The sequence below is a fragment of the Artemia franciscana genome, chromosome 14 (assembly GCF_032884065.1).
Source record: "Artemia franciscana chromosome 14, ASM3288406v1, whole genome shotgun sequence".
NCBI lineage: Eukaryota > Metazoa > Arthropoda > Branchiopoda > Anostraca > Artemiidae > Artemia > Artemia franciscana.
In genome coordinates this window covers 37,689,842-37,715,676 of record NC_088876.1, presented here as the reverse complement: position 1 = coordinate 37,715,676, position 25,835 = coordinate 37,689,842, and the positions used below count along the sequence as shown (strand labels likewise).

Genomic DNA, 25,835 nt, shown 5'->3' with positions numbered 1-25,835 from the left:
TATGCCGAGCCCGTGTCCAATTCCGTTTTGAATATAGGGAACAAAGCTCTATCATAAGAGCAGAATATTTAATTTAAAAGACACGCCAGGCTGAAACTTGACACAGACTAATCTATAGAAATGAATCCTATGACGTGAGCTGCTTTTTATTTTCAAGAAAATTTTTATCTTCATACTGGACTAATAATCTGGATTAACAACATACCTTTGGATAGCTCTAGTCTTGGCTTCTGAAATTAGAGCAGCCTATGCTAGGCTATTGTTTTGACAGTAGCTAAGGTCTGTCTGATTAAGGTAGTCTTGTAAGCATGTAGTTTTGATGCTTTTCACTCTCTTTTAAAGTAGTCGAGTTTAGAAAACAAAACCTTCAGGAATGGATAGGCCTATACAGCCTAAGAAATGACATGGGAAGGTAGGGTAAAACTTCTAGTTCTCAGACAATTCCTACTCTTTGATAAATATCTTGATTTAAATATGCCTACCTTTCATAAACAATAGGTTTCTAATCTTAGAAGTACCACAAATAGGTTTAGATAGGCTAGTTGGGATTGGCTTCTAAATAGATAGGGCTAGGCATAGTTAGAAGTGACTAACTAGCCTGCAGTCTCAGAATTTTCTGTTCAACCTTTGAATATAGATAAAAATTACCTTTACACTTTAGCCCATTGGTAAATAGCCTATAGAACAGTTCAAATCACTGACCTAGGACTATGGTAAACATACTACTCAATGCCTTTTAATGTTCTTTCTGAATATAATGATTGCTTTACCCACAATTTCAATTTTAAGTCCATTATGGACCCTCAAAGATGATAGCCTACCCTTTTCTCTCATTTTTAGCTAGGCTATTTAAAAGGGCTAGAAATAAGAATTCTTACTTTATCATAGCCTACACAGAATAATTACAGTTTATACACTCTAACTATAGCTCTACTAGGCTATACTTTACCCCTACTCCTCATGTACAAATATATAGCCAAATTATATATCTTTTAACCTATGTGTTTTCTGATTCTTAATTTCATCACCATTGATTCAGTTTTTGGGTAAACTGGTTTAAACAAGAGTGATGCTTACAGAGGTATATAAGCAGTATCTAAAATAAGAGAAAAGGGTACCATCTTTGAGAGTCTATAAAGGGCTTGAAACAGAATTTGTAAGTAAAGTGATATAAAGCATAAAAAGGGCATTAAGCACCTTATTCCTATGTCAGTAATTTAAACTGATCTGTATTTAGTAGCTTATTTACATACCAAAATTCAGCTTTACAACACTTGTATTAAACTAAATTTATCCAAGAGAGAATCTGTCTATGATTTACCTTAAATTGCATTTGCCAGCAAGATAAGGCGGTAGATCCTCCTGTAGTTCTCACTGGTGGTGATTGATGTTGACAATCCTGAGTTGAAGTTTAGACAGCAGTTTTCAAATGTAGCCTCAAGATATTCACTCTCAGTACATTTAAAATATTCACAGTCATATATAACTAAACTGTTCAAGCTAACCATATTGTTATTAAGAAAATTAAAACAAATCTAATAGGGAAGGAATAAATCCAAATGGGAAATACAGTATATTTTGGCTTGTATTTGGACCTATACAATGTTAACATAAACAATACATTGTTAAATCAGTACATTGTTGATTGTTAAATCAGCTAGGCTACTGGTATCCTCTAATTCTTTAAAATTTGCTCAAGAAGAAAAAATTGATAAAGAACTTGACATTCTGGTTAAAGGTACTATGTTAAAAAGAATGCTTTTAAAAAGGCTTCATGTTGGTTACAGGTGCTTTACCTTCTAATATCAAAAGCAGGTTACCCCAAAATGCATCTGGAGAAGGTGATAAGAAAAGAGCTAAAGGAAATTGTGGGGGCATAAGTAAAGCTTCGAACAAATTAGGATATATGAAGAATATGCTCAACTGTGTTGATCTCAGGTGACTTTGTGCTGTAGTAATTTTTCAGTAGTACAACTATTTGTATAAGTATAAGACAGACAAGTTGAAAATAGCTGAAAAGTAGAAACAAAAAACCAATCAAGTTGTCTTTCTTACAAAGGACTCTAAATATTATTTGAAATTATCTATGAATGTAAAAATCAATGGAAGTAAATGATATCATAGAAGTAAAGGCCAACACAGCTACACATGCTCCTTGTCAATCCTAATCCATTCAAAGCCTCCCTCTTTACACTCTCCCAAGAATTTTCCTTTTATCTTTCCATATGACATCCCTCCACCCATTAGGGGACAACATGCTTTTTTTGACCCTAGAGGGTTTGCTGGCAAGGCCAATCAGTCATTCTTAATCCATAGAAGATGCACTTGCCATTCTAATGATAATGTGATAAAATACAAACATGCTGCATGTTATAAAGTAAGAATTTAGTGGTGTAGGTTTTTTAGGTTTGTACTAAACTTTAGGGCTATATATGAAACCATAGGTGGGGGGCATTTATGAGTTAAATAATAATCATATTACAAAAGAGAAAAAAAGGCATTACCTTAATTACCTTAATTACCTTACCTTAATTCACACTTCAGAGCAATAAGGTCCAATCAATCTGTGTTGCTCTGTGAGTGATGATGACTGACATCTGTTACTGATCTGGATCTTGCCAGCAGTATTTCTAGTTCCTGCATGACCACTTGCTATCCAGTGACTTCTTGAAAGTTATAGGTGAGGTTGCTGACACTGTAGACTCAGAGAAGGAATTCCAGTCATTGACAATTCTTTTGGAGAAGTTTTGACACATCCTTGTGTTCACATGGCACTTAAGAAGTTTCTTTGAATGGCCTCTTGTATGGGATTGGTAGGAAATATTCAGGTTGAGGAGACTAGATGTGTCATTAGAGAGTTTATGGGTAAGGAGCATGTCAACTCATCTGCGGTGGTACAACAGAGTGGTTAATTTGAGTTTTTTAGTCTTTCATTGTAGGGGAGGTCTTTCAGCCCATTTATAACCTTGGTGGCACACCTCTACATGCCCTCAAGAAGTCTTGTGTTGCCTTGATATTGGGGAGTGGCTATGTAGTTTCCAAAGTCAAGGTTTGGTCTTATGATGACCTTATAAGTTTAAGGAAGACTTTGGGCAATCTGCTTGTAATAGATCTCTTGAGTAGGCCAAGTCCTGTATTAGATTTAGAAACCACATTCCTTAAGTGGGAATGAAACTTGAGCTGATTATCAATGAGTACACCTAAGTCCCTTTCTCCATTGTGGGTTTGAAGATCAATCCTTGTTTGCTTCTCAGGATCCCAAATTGAGTACACTGCATTTTCATTCTTTGGTCCAAAGTGCAAGACACAGCATTTGCTGATGTTGAATGGCAGTAGCCACTCTTCAGCCCACTCTTCTATATGGTCAAGATTAGCTTGGAGGCTTGTGCTGTGTGCTGGACTGAAAAGCTTAGAATCATTGGCAAATAGTGTGATATTGTTGCTGACCCTGGTGACTAAATCATTGATGTAAATCAAGAAGAGGGTTGGGCCAAAGACTACCATATGGGACACCATTGATGATATTGCAAGGTTTGGAGTATATCTTCTGACCACCTGATCCAAACAGTCTGACCCTTTGTGTGCGTTTAGTGAGAAAACACATGAGCCAATCGACCATCATCCAGTTCAGGCCTGCAGAGAGAAGCTTTATGCAAAGCCTTCTGTGGGGGACCTTGTCAAACACTTTGGCTAGATCAAGGAGAATCAGGTCAAAAGGTATACCAGCGTCAAGGAGCTTGGTGATGATGTTATAAGTTTCAAGTAGATTGGTTTCCACCAACTTATTGCATTGGAATCCATGTTAGTTATTAGAAAGTATCATGTGGGTTTTAAGATGGTCATGGATTGCATCATTCACGATTCTCTCAAGAAGCTTGGCAACAATGGACGTTAGGCTGATTGGTCTGTAGTTCTCTGCTCTAGATTTGTCCCTTTTCTTGAAAATGGGGGCCACATGTGCCTCTTTCCAACCAGATGGAATAGTGCTGGAGTTAAGCAAAGACTGGAAGATGTTTGTAAGGGGTGCAGTGATGATGCTTGCAACTTCTTTCAGTAACCTTGGATGGATGTTGTCTGGTCCAGCAGATTTGTTGGCATCAAGGTTTAAAAGTCGCTTTAGTATGGCAGCTTTGTCTATGATTATTTCAGTCATTTGACTAGTGGTGTTGGATAAAGGCACTGGTGGTAGTTGGCCATCTGATTCAGATGTAAAGACAGAGGCAAACTGTTGGCTGAGCAGCTCTGCAATTTCTCTTAGATTGGTTGCTTCACTATTGTCTTCCCTCATCAGACGTTTGATGTTGCGGCGGTTATGATCTTTGCTTGAGATGTAGTTCCAGAATTTCTTGGGGTTATTTTTGCAGTTGGCTGCAAGTTTGGACTCAAAGTCCAGGTGCAATTGCTTAGTCAGTTGGCGCAGTTTGTTACATGCAGTAGCAAACTTAGCATAGTTAGCTTTGTCCCCCTTCTTTTTGTACTTCTTCCAGTAGCGGGATTTTTGGTTCCTCTCTTTCCTGATTTTTCTGGCCATTCCTTCAAGGATATTGTCCCAATTAACATTAGATAAATTGGCTCTAATGGATCTGTAGTCAACAAATATTTTTGTAACAAGTCTGTTGGTTATTTTCTTGATTGATATCTGGATCTCTAGCAGTAGGTGATTGCTCTTTCCTACTGGTGGCATGTAGTTGATTTTCTCGACTAGTTCTGGGTTGTTCACGAAAGGTAAGTTGAGGAGTGATGGTTTCTGGTGCAAACATCTGGAGCATGGACCCATTGAAAAGTGTAATACTAAACACACTAGCAAGCATGTTCAATAACCTCAGTTCTTGAATTTAATGCATATTTACATTGTTTCATTCAGAAGAGCTACTAAACATCAAGTTTATAGATATATTTTTTTCAGTTGTTTGTTAGATTGTTTTGTCTTAGATAGCTCTTGTTAAGGTTAGGTTAAACCCATTAGTCAAAACCCATGATTTGAGCTGGATTCTAGGCCAAATTTGACCTTTTGTCTTTAGTGCTACCAAAGTAATATGTCTTTAGGGCTACTTATAGGACAGTCAAGGGGGTATTATCATAGGTAACACAATACCATTGCCTAAGTAAAGAGCAGTATGGGCACAGTGTGTGTTTTTTTTTTTCAAAACTTCAAAAAGGGCCCATTCAATTGAAAATTGAAAGGGATAGTGCCCTTTTTAATAGTCAAAAGCAATTGAAGGGTAACTTACCACCCTCCCAAGCCCTCCATTTCCTCAAACACATCCACTCCAAATTTTGAGATATCCATTTTGTTCAACATAGTTGAAAGATCTGGAAATTATGTATTTGAGAAGGAATCCTCCCCCTTTAAGGCCATCAGGGCAAGGATTGTAAGTTACACCCTCGGGTCATATAAGGTTTATTATATATAGAATGATTGTATAAACTTTGGAGGGGCTTATTGGATTGCTAATCAGAAGCTTTAGTGTTATTTTTGAGATTCAGAGTGATGGGGGGGATAGTGCCCTATTTAATGGTCAGAAGTGGTTGGAGGGCAACTAACCCCCACCCATGCTGCAAGGGTGGGTGTGGTAAGGATGAAGGATTTGAGATCCAGAGTGGTGAGATGATAGGAGGATGGATACCCCCCTCACACACACCTCATATTTTTCCAAAATGCATCTGATACAAATTTTGAGATGACTATTTTTTGCTGTAGAAACTTCAAAAAAGGCTCATTCAATTAGAAATAGAAAGGGCTAGTGAAATTGGAAAAAAGTTGTTGAAGGGTAATTAACCTCCTACCACACCCACCATTTTTCTAAACACATCAAAATTTTGAGATAGCAATTTGTTTGAAAGTAAATGAAAGCTCTGTAAGTTATGTCTTTGAGGATGACAACCCCCCCCCCCAGAGCCCTCAGAGCAAGGGTTGTAAGTTATACCCTGGGGGCATATAAGGTGTATATAGAAAGGGTGATTGTATAAACTGTGGCGAGGGCTCATGGGATTGGTAATCAGAAGTTCCACTGCCCACTTAAAGATTCAGAGTGATCAGAGGGTGGATACTCCCCCCCCCCCTAGACCTCATATTTTACCTAAGTGCATCTAAAAGAAATTTGAGATGGCTATTTGTTGCTGTATAAAGTTCGAAAAAAGTTCATTTGATTGGAAATGGAAAGGACTAGTGCTCTTTTTAATAGTCAAAAGTGATTGGGGGGTAATTAACCCCTCCTCTTACGCCCACCATTTCTCCAAACACATAGAATCAAAATTTCGAGGTAGCTACTTTGTTCAATGTAATTGGAAGGTCCAGAAATTATATCTGAGGATGACAACCCTCCCCAACAGCCCCCAGGGAAGTGTCATAAGTGGTGACCTTTGGGCATATAAGGTATGCATAGAAAGAGTGATTGTATAAACTTCAGAGGGGGCTTATTGGTGGATAGCCTCTGCCACACTTTTGGTGTTCTCAAAATGCATCTGATTGAAATTTTGAGATGGCCATTTGTTGTCATAGAGATTTCAAAAACAGCTCACTTCATTGGAAATGGAAAGGGACATTTCCGTTTTTAATAGTCAAAAGTGATTGGAGGGCAACTAATCCCTTACCACACCCACCAGTTTTCCAAACACATTCAATCAAAATTTTCAAGATAGCCATTTTGTTCAACATAATTGAAAGTTGTGGAAATTTTGTATGAGCATGACCCCCCACCCCACAGCCCTGAGGGCAAGGGCTGTAAGTTCTGCCCTGGGGGCCTATAAGTTACACATAGAAAGGTTGATTGTATAAACTTTGGAGGGGGCTCATTGGATTGGTAATCAGAAGTTCAAGTGCCATTTTTAAGATTCAGAGTGATTGGAAGGAGGATACCCCCCTCCCCCCTCCATGCCCAACATTTCCTAAATCAATGGCATTGGAACCTGTCTCTGAAGCTGAAATAGCCAAGATTGTCAATTGTTTGAGGGGTTCTTCATCCTCTGGCCCAGACCATATTCTGACTAAGGTTGTCAAGTTCATTCTTCGTGTCATTGTGTGTGCCCTCACGAGACTTGTCAATCTTTCTTTTGAAAATGGTGTCTTCCCAAGTGCTCTAAAGCGTGCTCGTGTTATCATCCTTTTTAAAGGTGGATCAAGGAATGATCCTGCAAATTATTGTCCCATATCTCTTTTATCAGTGTTTAGTAAAATTTTTGAAAGAGCTATGCTTTCTTGACTTCTTGATTTTCTTAATTCTAAACACTTTTTTCATGATTTTCAGTTTGGTTTTAGGGCAAAGCACTCAACTGAGCATGCATGTGGAAGTCTCTTGAATTATTTAAATTCAGCTCTTGACTCTGGTTTTATACCTGCTGCTCTTTTTCTTGATGTTCGAAAAGCGTTTGACTCATTAACACACACGATTCTTCTTTTGAAACTGTCCCATATTGGTATAAGAGGGAATGCTTATTCATGGTTTCTATCATATTTATCTGGTCGAGTCATCTCGGTTCATCCTGACATTTCTAATCCTTCTGGAATAGAGTTTGGCGTTCCACAAGGTTCTTTCATTGGGCTGATACTCTTTTTAATCTACGTCAATGACCTTATTTATGCGGTTAAAAATTTAAAACCTACCATTTGCTGTCGTCTTTGTCAACCAGTATCCATCACTAACTGTGACAAGAGTTTGTCCTTACCGGATACACTTATTGCTTTTGCTGATGACAGTACTCTGGGCACAACTGGTAGAACTGAGTCTGATCTTCGTTCAAGGATGATAGTCCTTTTTGAAAGAGTTATCCAGTGGTTTGATGTATGTCGGAATTTTCTCCAGAGTCTCAAAGACTTGCCCTGACTTAAATGAAATAAATGTATCAAGAGGTTCTCTAAGTAGACCTAAGGATCTTTACGTTCGATTCCTAGGCATCTTGCTTGACGAAAATCTTTTGTTCAAGCATCATATTGACCTGATTAAAACGAAAGTTTCCAGGAGTCTTGGAATCCTTAGAAAGCTCAAATACATATTTCCAGGGTCGATTCTTAGAATCTTGTTCTGCAGCCTAGTTCACTCTTATGTTTCATATTGTTCTGTTATTTGGTTGTCAACTTTTCCCTCGTCTCTGAAGCCACTTTCAAAACTTTATGATAAAGCAAGGACTCTTATTCAGGAAACTAACCGATTTTCACTTAAACCCTTGCTTGATTTGAAATCTCTCTTTTTTCTTTCTTGTTCTTCTTTCATTTTTTACAGTTGCACGGTCATCTTCCTGCTGTCCTATGTAATAATATATCTTTTATTTCTGATCAATCGACTTATCATCTCTGTACTTCCAACAATTTACTGGTTCTTCAAACTCCGTCAGTGAGGTATGACTTCAACCCTCTGACAGCTTGCAATAGGATCTGGAACACGCTTCCAAAGTTCGTACAAAGCTGCCACTCGTTTGGTATGTCAAAAATTATGTTCGAAATTTTCTAGCTAGTAAATAATTTTGTTTGTTTGATTTTTTTTGTTTTTTTTTCTATATTCCGGTTTCCCTTGTAGTTGATGTCTCTGGATTGAATTGGATATTTAATTGAGTTGGTGAAATCATGTGCTACCCCCTGCCTAGCTTGTCATTTTTGGGGATTATTAAGGTGGGCAACTCAATTTTGTTTTTGGATTTTTGTTTATATTTATTTTTTTTGTGTTGGTATTTTTTTCTCCCCTGTTCTTTCCCGGCCATGGAGCCTTATGGGGGAGATTGTCTTGAATTAGTTTTTTGTTAATGAATTTTATTGTTAAATAAAGAACTCAGAAAACCTATTCAAACAAAATCTTGAGATAGTCCTTTGGTTCAACGTAGTTGAAAAGTCCAGAAATCATGTCTTTTGAGTATGAGCCCCCCCTCACAGTCCTCAGGGATATTTTTAAGTTATGCCCTGGGTTTATCTAAGGTATATATAAACAGGGTGATTGTATGAATTTCAGAGGGAGCTTATTGGATTGGTAATCAGAAGTTCTTGTGCCCTCTTTAAGATTCAGTGGGATTGGAGGGTGGATACCCTCCACGCCTTGGGTTTTCCCATAACACATTTCATAGAAATTTTGAGATGGCTATTTTTTGTCATAGAAACTTCAAAAAAATCTCATTTGATAGGAAATTGAAAGGGCCAGTGCCCTTTTTGATAGTCAAAAGTGATTGTAGGGCAACTAGTTCCCCTGTCATGCCCACCTTTTTTCCAAACACATCCAATCAAAATTTTTGAGACAGTCATTTTGTCAACATAATTGAGAGTCTTGAAATTATGTCTTTGAGAATGACCCCCCCCCCCCCACAGACCTCAGGGCAAGAGTTGTAAGTTATACCCTAGAGGCATATATAGAAAGGATGATCATGTAAACTTCAGAGGTGGCTCATTGGATTGGTATTGATAAGTTCTAGTGCCCTTTGTAAGATTCAGAGTGACCAGAAGGTGGATACCCCCCTCCTCGCACGCACACCTTATATTTTCCCAAAATACATTGGATAGAAATGTTGAGATGGCCATTTGCTGTCGCAGAAACTTCGAAAAATGCTCATTTGATTGGAACTGAAAAGACTAGTGCCCTTTTTATTAATCAAAGTGATTGGAGGGCAACAAGCCCATAAATTCCCAAAACATATCTAAGAAAAATTTTGAGGTAGTCATTTGCTCAGCCTAGTGGAAAGTTCTGGAAATTATGTCTTTGACAATCCCAATACCTTCTCAAGACCAGAACATAATTTACACTTTACTGAAAATAAAATACATTTAAAATGTTTTCATTTTGTTTTTACTTCTTTAAAATGTTTTTACTAGATATATGAAGGGGGAAGTACTCCCCCTTCCATTGCAATTACAGCTTTTGTCTGGTGTCCTTTTTAAGAGTAACAAGAGATTGGAGGGTAAACAGCCCTTCTCTTAAGCCCATTCATTTTCCAAACGCATCCAGTCAAAATTTTGAGCCATCCATTTTATTCAGCATATTTGAACGGCCTAGCAACTTTGTCTTTAAGGATATTAGACATGTCAACCCCACACAATTATGCAATTGGCCCATTATGCTTTAAAAATAAACATTTCTTCAAAATAAATCAAAAGGCATTGTTTTTATGGTTGCCTATAAGACACCTCAGCAATATATTGAGAATGGCTAGGGGTTTTAAGTTTAAACTTTTGGGGATACTACTATTACTACTTCTGCTCTTACAATATAGACTACATAAATAAAAAGAGTGTAAGTGTAAAGAGCATAGATAGAATCTTTTAGGAATGATATTAAGTTTTATTTTTCAGGTCAACTTCAGAAGCTATAAAATTAAATTAAAAATTATACTGTTTGTGTCAGGATTAAAAATTGTAGAAAAAGTTTCTCCAATATACAAATAGCAACTCATACTACGGATTCTTATAGAAAAAAAATTGTGTCCATAAAAAACGAACAGAGATTAATTTCAAAACTTTTTCCATAAGACAAGTTTTTCAAAGAAAAGGAAAGAGCTCCATTAAGTCGAGAATGAGCAAACATTAGGTCAAATAATCTTCCAAGCGTAAAACTAGCACAAATAATTATCAAAAAATAAATGAAACCCAAAATGAACAGAAATTACAATAACTAGCCGAGTCAAACTCAAAATGAGCAAAAATTAACGTGAGTAAGGCTGGTTACCCCCATGCCTTCTCAAAACCAGAAGACAATTTGCGCTTTACTGGAAACAAAATACGTTTGAAATGTTTTCACCTTTCTTATTTTCATAGATGAAAAATAATCAAAACCTTAAGGAGCAAATTTCAGTATATGTCAATTAAATTGAAAATCCACGGTTATTCGTTTGTTGTTGTTTTGTTTTTTTTTCAATTAAGAAAACAGTGTGTTGCAATTTTGTAGGCATAACAATCTAGTTGTAATTACTGCAGTTATTTGGTCATAAAATATTCCATTTTTTAACATGGTATTTACATGACTGTAAGACAACTAAGCTTATTGATTATGCTACTATAAACCAAAGACTGGTAGGATGAATGATGCTAGGGTATATAGGAGTGCTGTTATTGATGTTGAAAGTAAAGATCACCATCTAGTAGATTAGATGGGTGATTACTAGTTGGGAGGTTGTGACGTTGGGGGCAAATCAGGATTAGAAAATTGAAAGCTACAGTGATGACAGTGTTCAAATTATGGTTCTGATGCTTGAGTGCTCCGAAAAATGGAGGAAAATTTGCTAGATGTTTTCCAGAGAAATTGCAAATGGATTGTTATCGGTACCTGGCTGACTGACCATATTTCAAACAGTTGTATTTCATAGATTTTCCTCTTTGGCTGACCGTCTAGGGCTAAACAGAAAGCAGGTTTTCCACAGTTTGGGCGAGAGGATGTCGTAAAGGAAGATTTAAGGGAAAGGGGAACTTCCTGGGAGAGTATAAAAACGGAGCCTTTGAATTGATTAGGATGGAGAAGGAGCGAATGTAGATATGTTGGCCTCAGGCGGGTTTATGCTGTGATGAGTTGTTAGTAGGAGTAGAAGTGCTGTTTAGTTTCACAGTACTTGACAATTAAGGCGTTGCTCGATTTTCAATCACTCTCTCTTGTCGAAGGGCAAATTATAATTGATTAGTCAAATTGAATAATTGATTAGTCAATAATTGAATTAGTCAAAGGGTAAAGCTTCAATTCAATCAAGAATCTGATTTCCATATCTTGTTAAATACATTTTCAAATGAGCAGGTTTTGTCTGTACAAATACATTACACCTTGACAGAAGGAAAAAAGTTCAAGAGACGGAATTTTTATTGAACTAGTAATTCTATAAAATGAGGAGAATTTTATACGCAGGGTGAATCTTCCTTATTATTATTGGTACTACACAGGGTTGTCATTTCGGGGGGGGGGGTTGGTAGTTGCCCCCCTCCCCAATAATTTGGAGAAAAAATATTATCTAGCCCATAGCCCCTTGTCTATCCAGATAGAAACCCGTCTTGCCCCCTCCCAATAAAAATGCCAACAACTATGCCCCTGGTACTACTACTAAAACTACTAACAACTTGATGTAGCACCAAGCTGCCTGAGGCCAATGCAGCTATGCATGCTCCCCCTCCATCCCAAGCCATTCAAAGCCTCCCTCTTAGTGCCCTCCTAGGAAGTTCTCATATCCCTTAAATCTTTCGTTATGACCTGGTACTATGGTATTTGTCCATATTTTCCCCCCAAAACAAACAACCCTTATTGTTGCTATTTGTCAATTAAGACTTGCGACTGCTCTAATTAAGATTGGACTTTACCTCTTTATTAAGATTGCCTGATTTAAAATTGTTTATCCTACATTGAACCGTTACTTTTTTTTGTTTGTCTGTTTTATCTTATTGATTATTGGAATGTCAAAATGTCAATTTTAGGAATGTCAAAAACATCCAGAAACTGAGCAAATTGGACATTGAAAGAGGCGCATGGAAAAAAGGCTCTTGGCATGATGAGTACCGAGATAGTGCATGGATTTTTTTTGGAGGAATGCCATTTTCACTAACTGAAGGAGATATTGTATGCATTTTCTCACAGTAAGTAATGTAACTCTTAAGTAAGTAACTCATAAATATAAAACAGCTGAAATTGGATCATGGCTCATAGTTCATTCCTCTTAATTTAGCAAATTGGCCTTGTAGCAGGGCGAAAATTGGGAAGGATACAGGGGCAATGGCTCCCTAGACCTTTATTGGTACTTACTTTTGAAAAAATCGCCCCTTCCCTCGATAAAAAAAAAATTATCTTCTAAAATGAAAATTTAAGAAATAAAAAAAAACCTTCAAAAAACAGCTAAAAACAAAATCCAGAAAACTAAAAAAATATGTTTTTAAATCATCCTAACAATGTGTAAATTTGCTGTTTGTTTTACTCTAATTAAAGAAAATATATAAAAAATAGTTTTGCCTTTATGGATCATCTGTGAGTGCAAGGAGTTGAAGACATTAGAAGAACTAGGGGGGCCTTCTTTGTTAGAAGAAGGTCCCTCTAGATTTTCAGAAAGACCTTGTTCCTTCTATTTAATAGCTTTTTTGTGTTTTAGCTATATGTTATATTGAACTAGCGAGACTGACTGAGCGGTCGCTTATAGCACAAATTACAAATAGTAATTTGTACTCTGAAGTTTTTATTGTACCAAGAGCACAATAAAAACCTACAAAAACTAAATATCTGTTTATATACATTGTTTGTTTTTACAAGTCCGACAATTTATTTTTTTTTTTTTTTTGGGGGGGGGGGTCAAACCCCGCAACCTTCCCCTTGGATACAGGATTGAGCGACATGCCCATCTTTGAGCTCGAAATCTGACGAGGGGGGCAGGGAGGTTTTTTTTTAGGGAGGAGGATGCTAGGGTTTCTAGACATTCAAGGTACAGCAAAAGCAACTCTGACTTTAAATATGTTTTCAAAGCTGATATCACAGCTGTGAGTGAGAAATTAGGTATTTTAAGGAGCTACAAAAAACAGCAACAACAAAACCAAAGTGGAAAGGGATAGGCCTAATTTAAAATCAGCCCACTAATAGCATTGATATCCCCCTTAAGGGCAACCTAGTAAAGAACAAACTCTAGCTCATTAAAAAATATGTTTGAAAAAAAAATTATCAAGTGAGGAAAAATCGCCGTTTGGGAACAACTCAGGAATGTTAACTATTATTTGATTAATTTTAAAGTATGGTAGAAAAAAATATGGTAATTTCGAAAAATAACCTGAAATCCTATGAAATGCTGTTAGATTAAAATGAAAACTGCATTATTGGAATCACCATAGCCAAAATCCTGATCCAGTTGATTACTGTTCCCTATCTTGAGCAACAAGAAAAGTTACTATTTCACATGGAGAGCAGTAATGTGTCTGTTGTATTTTCCTTTTTTTTGCTGCTAATAGGGCACTGAAACATGATATAAACATGTTTAAAGTCTTATTTGAAAGGATACTGCTATGTCTAGTGGCTTATGTAATTAAAAAAAATATAATGTTAAAATATTATACAACTTTTACCACACCACATAAATATCAAAAATGTCAAGTAATAACATCAACAGTTAAAATTGTTAAAACAGCTAAAATGTGACCAGGGTGTTGAACAGAAAGAAATGCCACACAACACAAATTCTACTGAATTGCAGAAGAGCCGAAAAACATGATTTTGTATCATTTTTCGTATTGGTATTCGTTTAATGAAATAGCTATCGTAGCGATAAAAAATGAACGCTAACTCCAAACATCATTCCTTCATTAATCCTTCCAAATATCCTTCCAAACATTAAATTTCATTAAGATCTGATCAACTGTTCGTAAGTTAAAAATACTTCATTTTTTCTATTTTTTTTCGAATTAACCCCCCCCCCCACTCCTCCCCAGATGGTCAAATCGGGAATACGACTATTTCTAATTTAATCTGGTCTAGTCCCTGATACGCCTGCCAAATTTCATCGTCCTAGCTTACCTGGAAGTGCCTAAAGTAGCAAAACCAGGACCGACAGAATTTGCGATTGCTATATGTCACTTGGTTAATACCAAGTGCCATAAAAAGTTAGCAAGCTTCTAAATCGCTCGTTAATTTACTAGCCCTTGACGGATTGCGGAATGAAGTAAGGGGAAATTACAAGATATGGTATATTGTATTATATGGTATTACCATATACCCAAACGACCATATGACCATATTTCATATGGTCATACGGTGCATGAAATATGGTACATAATTCAAACCAATTTTTCTAATTGACTCAAGAGCCAAAAAAGCTGAAAAAAAATGTTTCCATCCAACAAAAAATTAAACGATTTAATTTTGTTTAAGTTTCTTTTTTTGGTGGGTACTTGAGAGCCATTGAAATTCAATTAGCTATTCCTCAAAAATCATAAAACCAGACACAAGCTCTCTACGTAAGAGATCTTGTAAGATCTCTACGGAAAGCACTCAAAAGTGAACACTAAATTACGCTACTTTTACAATCACAAAATGGTCACTAATTAGATATACTTACGAAATATGGTGCAACCTCCAATTCACTTGTTAAATACTCTTACGAAATAAGGTACAAAGGAGTTTGCGAATCTGTTCGTACGCCACTTGACTGGTTCTAGTTTGTTGTAGTGCCTAGTATGTCTGCTGATTGATGCGGTTGATGGAAATATGGATTGGTGCTTCTCGTTTGTTAATAGTGATTTCCCAAGTTTCATTATTAGCTCATGTCTTCGATCGAATAAGGTGGGCAAATTCAAGAGCTCAAGGGCACTTTCGTAGCTACTGAAACTGGGTCCAAGTATTATCCTAGTAGCGCGTTTTTGAACATGTTCTAGTTCATCTGCCATGTAAGCTGTGTTCTGAGTTTGGGGACCCCAAACGGGACAGCAGTACTCGAGAAATGGCCTGATGTAGGTTTAATATTTTGGTCAGTTGGTTTTTGGTTCTTCTGGTAATTTTCCCAATAAACACCCATTTTTCTCATTAAATCAAGAGCCAAAAAGCTGGAAAATAAAATGTTTCCATCCAACAAAAAATTAAACGATTTATTTTCGTTTAAGTTTCTTTTTTTGGTGGGTACTTAAGAGCCATTGAAATTCAATTAGCCATTCTTCAACAATCATGAAACCGGACACAAGCTCTCTACGTAAGAGATCTTGTAAGATCTCCACGGAAATCACACACATTTGCTAACCTTTTTTTCCAAAAATTTGGGAAAAGTATTCCAAACATTTGGCCCATTATGACATATTGCAAAATAAAGATCTAGTTTTAACAACTTGAGGTGTTAAAACTCGGTTTTAACACCTCGGTGTTAAAACTCGGTGTTAAAACTAAGGTTTTAACAACTCGTAAATGTTACGCCTAGGATTGTTGCAGAGGAAATAGTTGGAAACAGAGCATCTGGGATAGTGACATCTCGCTTGAGTGGATTAAATCGTATAACTTTTGATTTCTGTTCATTCACTTGTAGACTGTTCGACTTATACTGGTTGATGAAGTCTGTGAAGAAATTCACAGATCTTTAAAATATGTGAAATATAAAAAATATGCCTTTTGTTGTCCTTTACCCACACACACACATAAAAATTTTTTGATTAGGTTGTCCAGGCAAAGTAAATCTTTTTTTTAGAACCTTCTTTTGTCTTACTAAATACTATTGCCTGTTTGACTGAGTGTGGAACTGAAGGGATAATTAAAAAATTGATAAAGGGATAATTTCTGTTTCAAAGAATTAGGAAATTAGATAAAATTCCAATTTGACAGGGTTTGCAGGACTTTTGTTTCTGTCATCTTTTTTTCCAGTTCTTTTTTACTGATCTTTTTTTCGTTCTTTTGTGATTGATATTAATCTAGCTGTCGATTGCTAAAAATCCTTACATGTCTCTAAAGAGTACGAGAGCTTACTCTTTAGAAAAGTAAATGACCCCTGTTTAAACATGTAAATGACCCCTGTTTAAATGACCCCTGTTCTTTTAACCATTAAAGCAAAGCCCTTTGAAATTGCCAAAATATCCCAAGTAAGAACAATAAATCTGACATTGAGGATAATTTGGCACTACACAGCCCATTGTAAAGTCATCCTGTATTAAAACCTAGTTTGTGTCAAATAGAACTCTTAGAAACTTGTAACTGACAAGTATCTATTTTTCCTCGCTCAGCAGCATAGGTTTTAAGACCACAGCAACAAATGATTGTTTTTGTTTTTGCTCTATTTTCTGTATGATTTTCTATCAGAATCATATTGTTTTATATTGTTTTAAAACACATTTCCAAGTAACTGGTAACTGACAAATACTTATTTTGCCTCAATCTGATGTATGATGCAAAGTTTTAAGCCCACTGCAATAAGCATTTATTTTTGTACCATTTTCTGTGTGATTTTTTGCCACAAACATATCATTTTCAAACACAGGCTCCAGTAATTGGTCGCTCTTTCAATTTGAGGCTACAGTATGTTGAGGACCGTGTAAAATATTTAAAGTGTATATAAGGAAAACATTCAAATTTATCCCAAACTGGAAAAGCCTTTGGCTTTGCTAAGATTAGACCTAGCGAAGTTGCCAGGATTGTATCATGACATAGTATAGATGATAGTACTGAAGACACCAAAATGACTCCTTTTTTGCAAAATATTTTACATTCTAATGAGCAATGATCACTTTCGGATCTTAAAATTGGCTCATGGCCATCACTATAGGAAGAGGTGAAGGATAAACGCATAGGAGCTACACAGCTCATTATTAACTGCCCTCGAGTGGGGGCACTTGGTCAAGTCTTTGCGCAGTGAATAGGCTTTTTGTACTGTTTACGGCCCTTATCCAGGGGCTATAGGATTATGCCTTCCCTGGAGGCATATTTATTGGACTTTTTTAATTATTTTGAGCAAAATAACCATCTCAAAATTTTAATCGAAAGACTCGGGGGACGTATGTAAAAAGGGGTACGGGAGGCGGGATGGTTGCCCTCCCGATACTTTTTATTCTCAAAAGAGGGACTAGAATTTTCAATATTCCATTGAATGACCCACTTCCTATGTTTTTGTGACCACCACCTCCTTACAAATGGATCGAAAAAAAAAAATTAAAACCCAAATAAAACATTGTAATGGTAATGAATAGAACATTTTGAAGCAGAAAATCATAAAGGTCTTTTAGAAGCTAATTGTTCAATATTATGTAATATTTTAATTTTTATAAACGTTTTTTATTTTGATATTTTTTTCCTAGTCAATAATAGACGGTGTAAGATGCATCGTGAAAACAAAAAAAAAGAATTTATATTGCTTAATTTAGCATTATTTCTAGGTCTTTGGTCTTTCCAAAGACCTAGGTCTAGGTCTTCGGTCGTTGAAAATTTCATTTTCAGATATGGTGAAATTATTCAATGCAATTTGATACGCGACAAAGAAACTGGAAAATCCCGAGGTTTTGGATTCCTTTGCTACGATGACCAAAGAAGTACTGATCTTGCAGTGGATAACTTTAATGGAACAAAGGTAGTACAAGTCATACGTTATAAGTTATATTTATTGTTATAAATTATATATTAAGCTATATTTATTGTGGTATTGGAGTTGTATTTATACATAAGTTATGTTATGAGTTATGTTGTATATAAGGTGTGTAGGTTACTATATCTCAATGTTATATAAAACCAGTGACGACTTCGAAAACTAGTTGCCAGTGTTGTCTTATACATAGATATATTGTGAAGGTATTTTTTTTTGTATTAATATATTTATGCGAATTTTTAAATTTCTTAGAAAAGATTAAAAAGATGGTTATGCTCCAATTTAAGAATCTTTAGAATTTGAGATAAAACTCAAAATTTGAGAAACTATTTTAAAATTTTGGGATCTAAGAAAAAGCTATAAATCTTAAAATGGATTATAGTTATATCCAAAAAGGTATTTTTATTTTAAATTTTTGGTTGAGCTTGCTCGAACTCCATGCCCAGTTTTGGAGCTGTGGATGCACGAAATAAGGTGGTTACTGCCAAAACCGCCATAAAACTAGTGGCGACTTTTAAAACTATTTTGCCAGTGTTGTCTTATGCAAATATATTATACGAATATATTTTTAATTTATTAATGTATGTAGAGGCTTTTTTAACTTTCTTGAAAAAAATTCTGCTCTAATTTAAGAATCTTTAAAATTTGAGAAATAAGTTCAAAGCATCAGAAATTCAAGAATATCTTTTAAAATTTGAGTATCTGAAAAAAGTTACAAATCGTTAAGTGAATTATAGTTATTACCGAAATTTTTTTTTTTCAATTTTCGGTTGGACTGCTCAAACTTATGCCCAGTATTGGAGCTGTGTATACACGAAATAAGCTGGTTATGAGGATTTGTTTTTGAAAATAGAGCTATTTTCAAAATTTATTGATTGCTCATCCGGAAATTTTATTTTTTCGTTACTATTTTTACTTTTCCATAATGTTACACAAACGTACGTAGCAGGAAATTTTATTTAATACTCCAGTTTACTTATCGCTGTCTACATTAAGAATAAATTTTCTCTGTAACATCATAAAACCTAAGGTAAAGTTTTGATTTATGCTACTGTAAATAGTCCCGCGACGTTATGTGAAAGAACCACTTTGTCGTTTTTATCTCTTTGTTTCGTTGGAAAGAAAGAAAAAAATAGTGGTGAAATGGCTCTTAAATTGTAAGTAATTTTTTAATTTGTTTTATTTTTTATCAACTTTGATATCCTTTTACATATAATCTTTAAAAAAAAACACAGAAAAAGGTTCACTTGCTAATGGCACCAACAAAATAGGGAACATTTCGTTCCCCATTAAAACGCAGAATGCGTTTGAAAATCTGTTCGTAGTCAGCTGATCTGTATGAAAGACAGTAAGAGGGGGGGGGGAGATGGTAAATTGGCGCTATGAACTGGGCAAGTTTAAGGACTCAAGGGCACTTTTGTAGCTGCTCTAGCGCTTCACCGGTTTTGTTTTATTTGTGCTAATATTGTGTTATTGTGCTAAGGATTGAGACCTTGAGCAGTACCTAAGGATTGGCCTTACATAGGTTGCATACCCAAGTAGGAGCTAACAATCTGAAAAACCCAACATGCCTATTCTTGCTAGACTGTAAATGATTATTACGCACAATATTTACTCACTCAAAAATTGGCCTTACGTAGGTTGCATACCCGAGTAGGAGGTAACAAGCTGAAAAACCCAACATGCCCATTCTTGTTAGACTGTGAATGAGTATCGGCTCTTATACACAATATTTATTCACTCAAAAATTGGCCTTACATAGGTTGCATACCCAAGTAGGAGCTAACAATTTGGAAAACCCGACATGCCCATTCTTGTTAGACTGTGATTGAGCATTGGCTCTTACGCACAGTATATACGCACTCAAGGATTGGCCTTACATAGGTCGCATACCCAAGTAGGAGCTAACAATCTGAAAAACCCAACATGCCCATTCTTGTTAGACTGTAAATGAGTATTGGCTCTTACGCACAATATTTGCTCACTCAAAAATTAGTCTTACATAAGTCGCATGCCCAAGTAGAATTTAACAATCAGAAAAACCCAACATGCGCATTCTTGTTAGACTGTGAATGAGTATTGGCTTTTATGCACAATATTGTCGACATGCAGCTGAAATGACAAGGCATGTTACGCCTAGTAGTGTTGCAGAAGAAACAGAGGATCTGTGGTCACTGTATCCCAGTTGAGCGGCTTGAACTGTAGAACTTGATCGCTGTTCAATCATTTATAAGCTTTTTTGATTTACATTAATTGATGAAGTACACGAAGAATACCCCGTCAAACTAGTTCTCTAATATTGCATTTTCAACTTGCATTCTACTGCATTCTTTTCTGCACTTGAGAAGTGCAGACAAGTGGGTATAAACCATTTTCACTGAAAGTTAGGTATGTCCCCAATACAGAAAAAGCTAAATTTTTCTAAATGTGCCATTTTATTCGGTCTAAACTCTTATGCCTTACCTAGCATATCTGAGGTTAGGAGTTTTGTCAATTCACCGAAATTGAAAGGGGGCAAAATGTATTTTTCAAGATCTGAGGAAGGGGTGGTAAATTATCGTTTTTCAAGGAAAATACAAAAGAAAATACATTTTTCAACGAAACAACCAGAAAATAGGTATTTCTCAAAATTAAGGGTGAAATGCACTCACCTCCTCTTATCCCAATTCATCCCACTGATAGGTCGGTCTTAAACAATTTACGCTTCTCTAAGCCTGTTTATAACTTGACTTCTTTTGAAGTATTAAATTAGATACCCTTTTGTAAAATACTTTTATCTTCATGATATCCTTATAAATTTAACCCTTTCTAATTTGTCTTATTTTAGATTGTAGGACGCACCATTCGAGTTGATCATGTTCAGAATTATAAAGTACCAAAATACATTGATAAAATGGACCAGGAAACCCTTGAGATTGTTGAGAAAGGAATTGGTCCGAAAATAGAAGAATCAGATGGTGAGTTGTTTAGCTTACAATTGCAGTTTGAGATCATTAGTGAAGCTTGGCTAAGCTGCTGCCACCCCCTGCAGGGTGGAATATTACTCCAGCCAATTCTTCTCGATATGTAAAAATTGCTGCTGAAAATATTGGGACTGCAAATATTAAGACATCAGTTATTCTGGACCTCACGAGTCCTTACTTTAGCCACTAGTAAGGAGGCTTAAAGTGAGGGGAAAGGGAAATGAATTTATGACTAGCTGAGTCTGTGAATATAATATTTATGCTTTTAAGTTTAGCAGACTTAAAACCTACTCAGAGCTATGTTTCGCTGACGAGGTCATTCAAATAGTTATAAACAACTATTCATAATAATATTTAGCTAAATTTCAGTGTTATGTAGAATAAGAGTTGACGTCCAATTTGCAGTACCAGAAGTCATCAAAAATGCTGGATCTTACACTTTTAATGGATAAGAATGGATCTAGAGGCCCAAAACAGCCCTTTTTGTGGCCTCGATGAACCAGGAACTCTATCTGGCATCAAACTAAACATGGCTATATCGAAACAAAACTTTAAAATCTACTACTACTACTACCGACTCACCGCAGTACCAAGCCGCTTGAGGCCAATACAGCTACACAAGCTCCGCCTCTATACCAATCTATTCAAAGCCTCCCTTTTTACACTTACCCAGGAAGTTCCCATTTCCCTTAAATCTTTCTTTACAACATCCTCTCACTCCAACCGTGGACTATCTGCTTTCCGTTCAGCCCTTGGCGGTTGGCCAAAAAGGACAATATTTGACAGTCTGTCATTCTTCATTCGCAGAAACTGTCTCTCATTATAGTCTCAGAAAGTGGGATTGAACCATGCTTATATTACAGTTCGAACCACACTTTCAATCACTATTATTGAAAGCCCCAAACGCTTATCTCCTGGGGTAGCTTACTTTATGCTGGACAGGGGGTGTGAGGTTGCTTAATTTGTGTGGACATTCCGGTTAAATAATTCTCTAACCTCTATATTTAGTTTGAATAGGGCTCTATACTAATCTCATCCGAACAAAATTTGCCCCTTTGGACAGTGCCTCTCGAAAATCCCCTCTGCAAACAATTACCCCCCCCCCTCCGTAGAAAAATCCCCTACATGTAAAATTGAGCAAGCAAAGGGAAAGCAAGAAAAATCATGGATTTTGGAATATTCTACTTTTAATTTATACATGAAATGGGCAATTTCTTTGAAAATTTTTTTTCCCTCGTGTAATATTGAGTGGCCTAAGACCAAGAAGGGAAAAATAAAAAGAATGAAGAAAAGAATGGATTTTGGAATATTCTACCTACATCCTAAAATATAGGTAGAATAATGATTTAAATATCCTATGGTATTTATTTTTATGTTTTCATTTCTTTTAATTATCTTTTGTTTTTCTTGGGGTTGAACTATCATACTATGGTAAGACAAAAGCTAAAACGTAATTTTCAATGTAAAACTAATCGCAACGAAGATTTGAAAAATTCTAAAATTCTAAAAAGTAAGTGACCATAAAATTGGAGGGCACCTAGGAAGGGGGGTAGGGGTTTGACCTATGATCAGGATTCTTTTAAATGTAATCTAGTGGATTTGAAATTTATCAGTATGAGCACTACTATCCTAGATATTCTAATTTTAACATCTTCTGTGTCTAAACTATTTGTACTAATAACATTTCCTAATTATGCTGCTAATAATACTGTTTTAATAATTCCTATATTAGACCCGCAATAAACTAGCAATATTTTGACTAAGGGTTGTTCACCCCTGAATGATATAAAAAATAGTTGGTCAAAAATGTCAAAAATTGAGAATGAAATACATGTGCCATTAATTTGAAAGGGAAGTATTTTTGAACAACTGGCATAAAGAGCGAGGGGTAAGGAAGGGGCAGTCCCCCTCACATACGGAATAATTACTGTTCGTTTTAAGTTTTAATATTGCTCCCTACTTTAGTTGGAAAACTTTTTTTTTTTGCTACTACACATGACTAGATCGAAGCAATGGAGAAATACATTATTAGAATGTACCCCACCACCAGAGAATGCGGGGTGCATTGTCAATAATTATCATAGGCAAGTTAATAGCAGTGCTTAAATAACAATATATAGTTATTTTTTTCACCAAGGCACTTTGAGTGGAAGGAGTTGTCGTAGAAATCTCGGAGAGGGTTTATGATGGGAAATCGAAAGTTCTTGTGGTCTTTTTCAGAGTTTTAATTGATTGGAAAGCAACCAGCTACCCCCACAAACAAATTTTTCACAAAAAGCTATCGGTCAAGATTTTGATGTTGCCATCTTTTTTGGCATAGTTAAAAGGTCCAATAGGTATGTCTCTGGGGATGAACCCTCCTCCCTACAGCCCTTGGTGCAAGGGCTTTAAGTTATAAAATTTGCATATAGCCTACGTTTGGTATTTGGTTTTGGGAAAGGGTGGCATGTGTGATCTTTTTGTGTCCAAAACCACCAAGGGCATTCATGTGAAGCTTTCTGGGAATGTAAATCAAAACACACTATGTGCATGCGGGTTATTAGAAAGGTGTATCCCATGAATGACTTAGATTATTAAGTTGGAACTTTCAGAGAACGATGAGGGGAATGATCAATTGGCCAAAAAGTAATATGCACACGCTACTACTGCTGGCACTTCTACTCCTACCACCACCATTAATACCAATGCACTACAGCTACTATTTATATTGCGACTACTACTAAGGCTTCTAATACTAAGGTAAAAATCGCAGGAAATGCTATGAGGGAGGGGCTGCACTGAATCTAAACACACTATGTGCATGCCGGTTGTCAAAAGTGCACATCAGTAATATCTTAGGAACGGCTTAGTGTATTAAGTTGAAACTTCCAGCGAATGACAAGGGGGAGGTTCAACTGACCAAAAGACAAAATGTGCATACTCCTATTACTACTACTACTACTAAGGCGAAGGGTATGAAAGCGAAAACTTTAGGAAACGTTGAGAGGAAAGTTGAACTGAATCAAAATACACTCTGTGCATGCAGGTTGTCAAAAGGGCATATTTCAGGACTGGCTTACTATTGGTGTACGTTCAAGGTGGACGTTCGGGTAATGATGAGGAGAATAATCATAACGAAAAGGCAATACGTGCATGCTAATGCGACTACTACTTTTATTATGATTGCTGCTAAAGCTGAGCGCATTAAGGTGAAAACTGAAGGGAAATGTTTAGGGCGGAGGGAAGGGGAATAGAGAATAATCAGGGAGGGAGGGAAGGAGAATAATCATAACGAAAAGGCAATACGTGCATGCTAATGCGACTACTACTTTTATTATGATTGCTGCTAAAGCTGAGCGCATTAAGGTGAAAACTGAAGGGAAATTTTTAGGGCGGAGGTGAACTAAATTAAAACACAGTATGTGAATACAAGTGGCCAAAAGGCGTATCAACATATCTTAGGAACGGCTTAGAGTATTAATTTGAAACTTCCGGGGCATGATGAGAAAGATTTTTGGTCAGGAACTGAAATTTCAGGGTGAAAATTTCAGGGAACATTGAAGGGGATGTTGAACTAATCAAAACACACTTTGTGTATGCAGGTTGTCAAAAGGCGTATCAGCAGATCTTAGGAACGGCTTAGAGTATTAAGTTGAAATATCCGTGGCGAGAGGGATTTTTTGTCAGGAACTGACCTAAAGCTAATATGCGCATGCTACTACTGCTGGTAGTACCACCACTGCTACTACTGTTACTACTACAGCTATTGCTAGTACTATTAATATACCTACCTACACTACTGTGACTACTATAACCACTAAGGCTAAGGGTGAGAGGGTGAAAATTTCTGGGAACATTGAAGGGGATGTTGAACCAAATGAAAACACATTTTTTGTATGCATGTTGTCAAAAGGGCGCATCAGCAACATCTTAGGAACAGTTCGGACGCTTTCTTCTTAAATATTAACAAAAATTTGTCTGGAAAATAGTTAACATGGTAGCTAAAATCATTGTTAATATAAAAACGTTCTTAATGGTTTCGAATATTTTCTCTAACAGACGGTTGGCCGTCGTCAAAAAGCCTCGGCCGGCCACCGGTTGGCCGTCGTAAAAGTTTTGCCCGTCGTCAAAAAGTCTTTGGCTTCGTCAAAAAGGCCTCTAAAAGTGTATATATTCGTCTTTTTTACTCTTTGTATTTTCAGCTTTATTCCTTAAGAGCATTTGCATATACAAGAATCTAATAAATAAGAAAAACTTTAACTATATTTTCAGGTGGACGTTCGACCTCACCGGAAGTAGTTGTAAAAAAAGAAAAAAAGGTAAAGAAGAAAAAGAAAAGGCGAAGAAGAAGTGACAGCTCCAGTAGCGATGAATCAAAGAAAAAGAAATTGAGAAAGTCTAGAGAAAAAAGAAAATCTAAGAAAAAACATCAGAAAGAGGACTCAAGCTCAGAAAGTTATAAGGAAGAGGATCATAGTAGAAGTGATGGCAAATTAGAAAATAGACAAAATATATCAAAATCGTTTCAGAGCTTTAATCGAGATGCAAGCCCTGAACACCGTAGAATTTATACTCAGCAGAGAGAGAAGCAGAGGGAAGTGAGGGTCTTTGAAAGATCAAAGTGGGGTTCTGGTCGCCAAAGTGAACCTAGTGAAGAAAGAGACAGGGATAAAAGTGGTAGAAAAAATAGATATGGTGATAATCATGAACGGGGCCATAGGTCAAGAGATAGTAGATGAGATAGAGGAAAAAGAAGCTGGCGTATAAGACAAGGAGGTTGCAGCATTAATTGATGTTATTTGAGTTAAAAGAAGATGTATAAACGATTGATGTGTTATTTTTTTTTATTTGTAAATAGATATGCAGATTTAGGAATTTCATCTACATAGTTTTTTTTCTGCAAAATTACAAATTGATAGTTAA

General features: G+C 36.2%; 1 protein-coding gene across 2 annotated transcripts; it reads left to right on the top strand.

Moving 5' to 3' along the window:
• On the top strand, window positions 1-25,835 carry LOC136035678 (RNA-binding motif protein, X-linked 2-like). 2 transcript variants are annotated; one of them, XM_065717601.1, is made up of 5 exons: window positions 1-134; window positions 12,365-12,523; window positions 17,826-17,955; window positions 20,798-20,927; window positions 25,185-25,835. In XM_065717601.1, exons 1-5 carry the CDS (start codon window positions 121-123, stop codon window positions 25,649-25,651), a joined length of 900 nt encoding a protein of 299 aa, XP_065573673.1. In that variant the 5' UTR covers window positions 1-120; the 3' UTR covers window positions 25,652-25,835. The 2 variants fall into 2 exon arrangements, with proteins under 2 accessions (XP_065573673.1, XP_065573674.1); XM_065717602.1 differs by having other exon boundaries at window positions 133-279.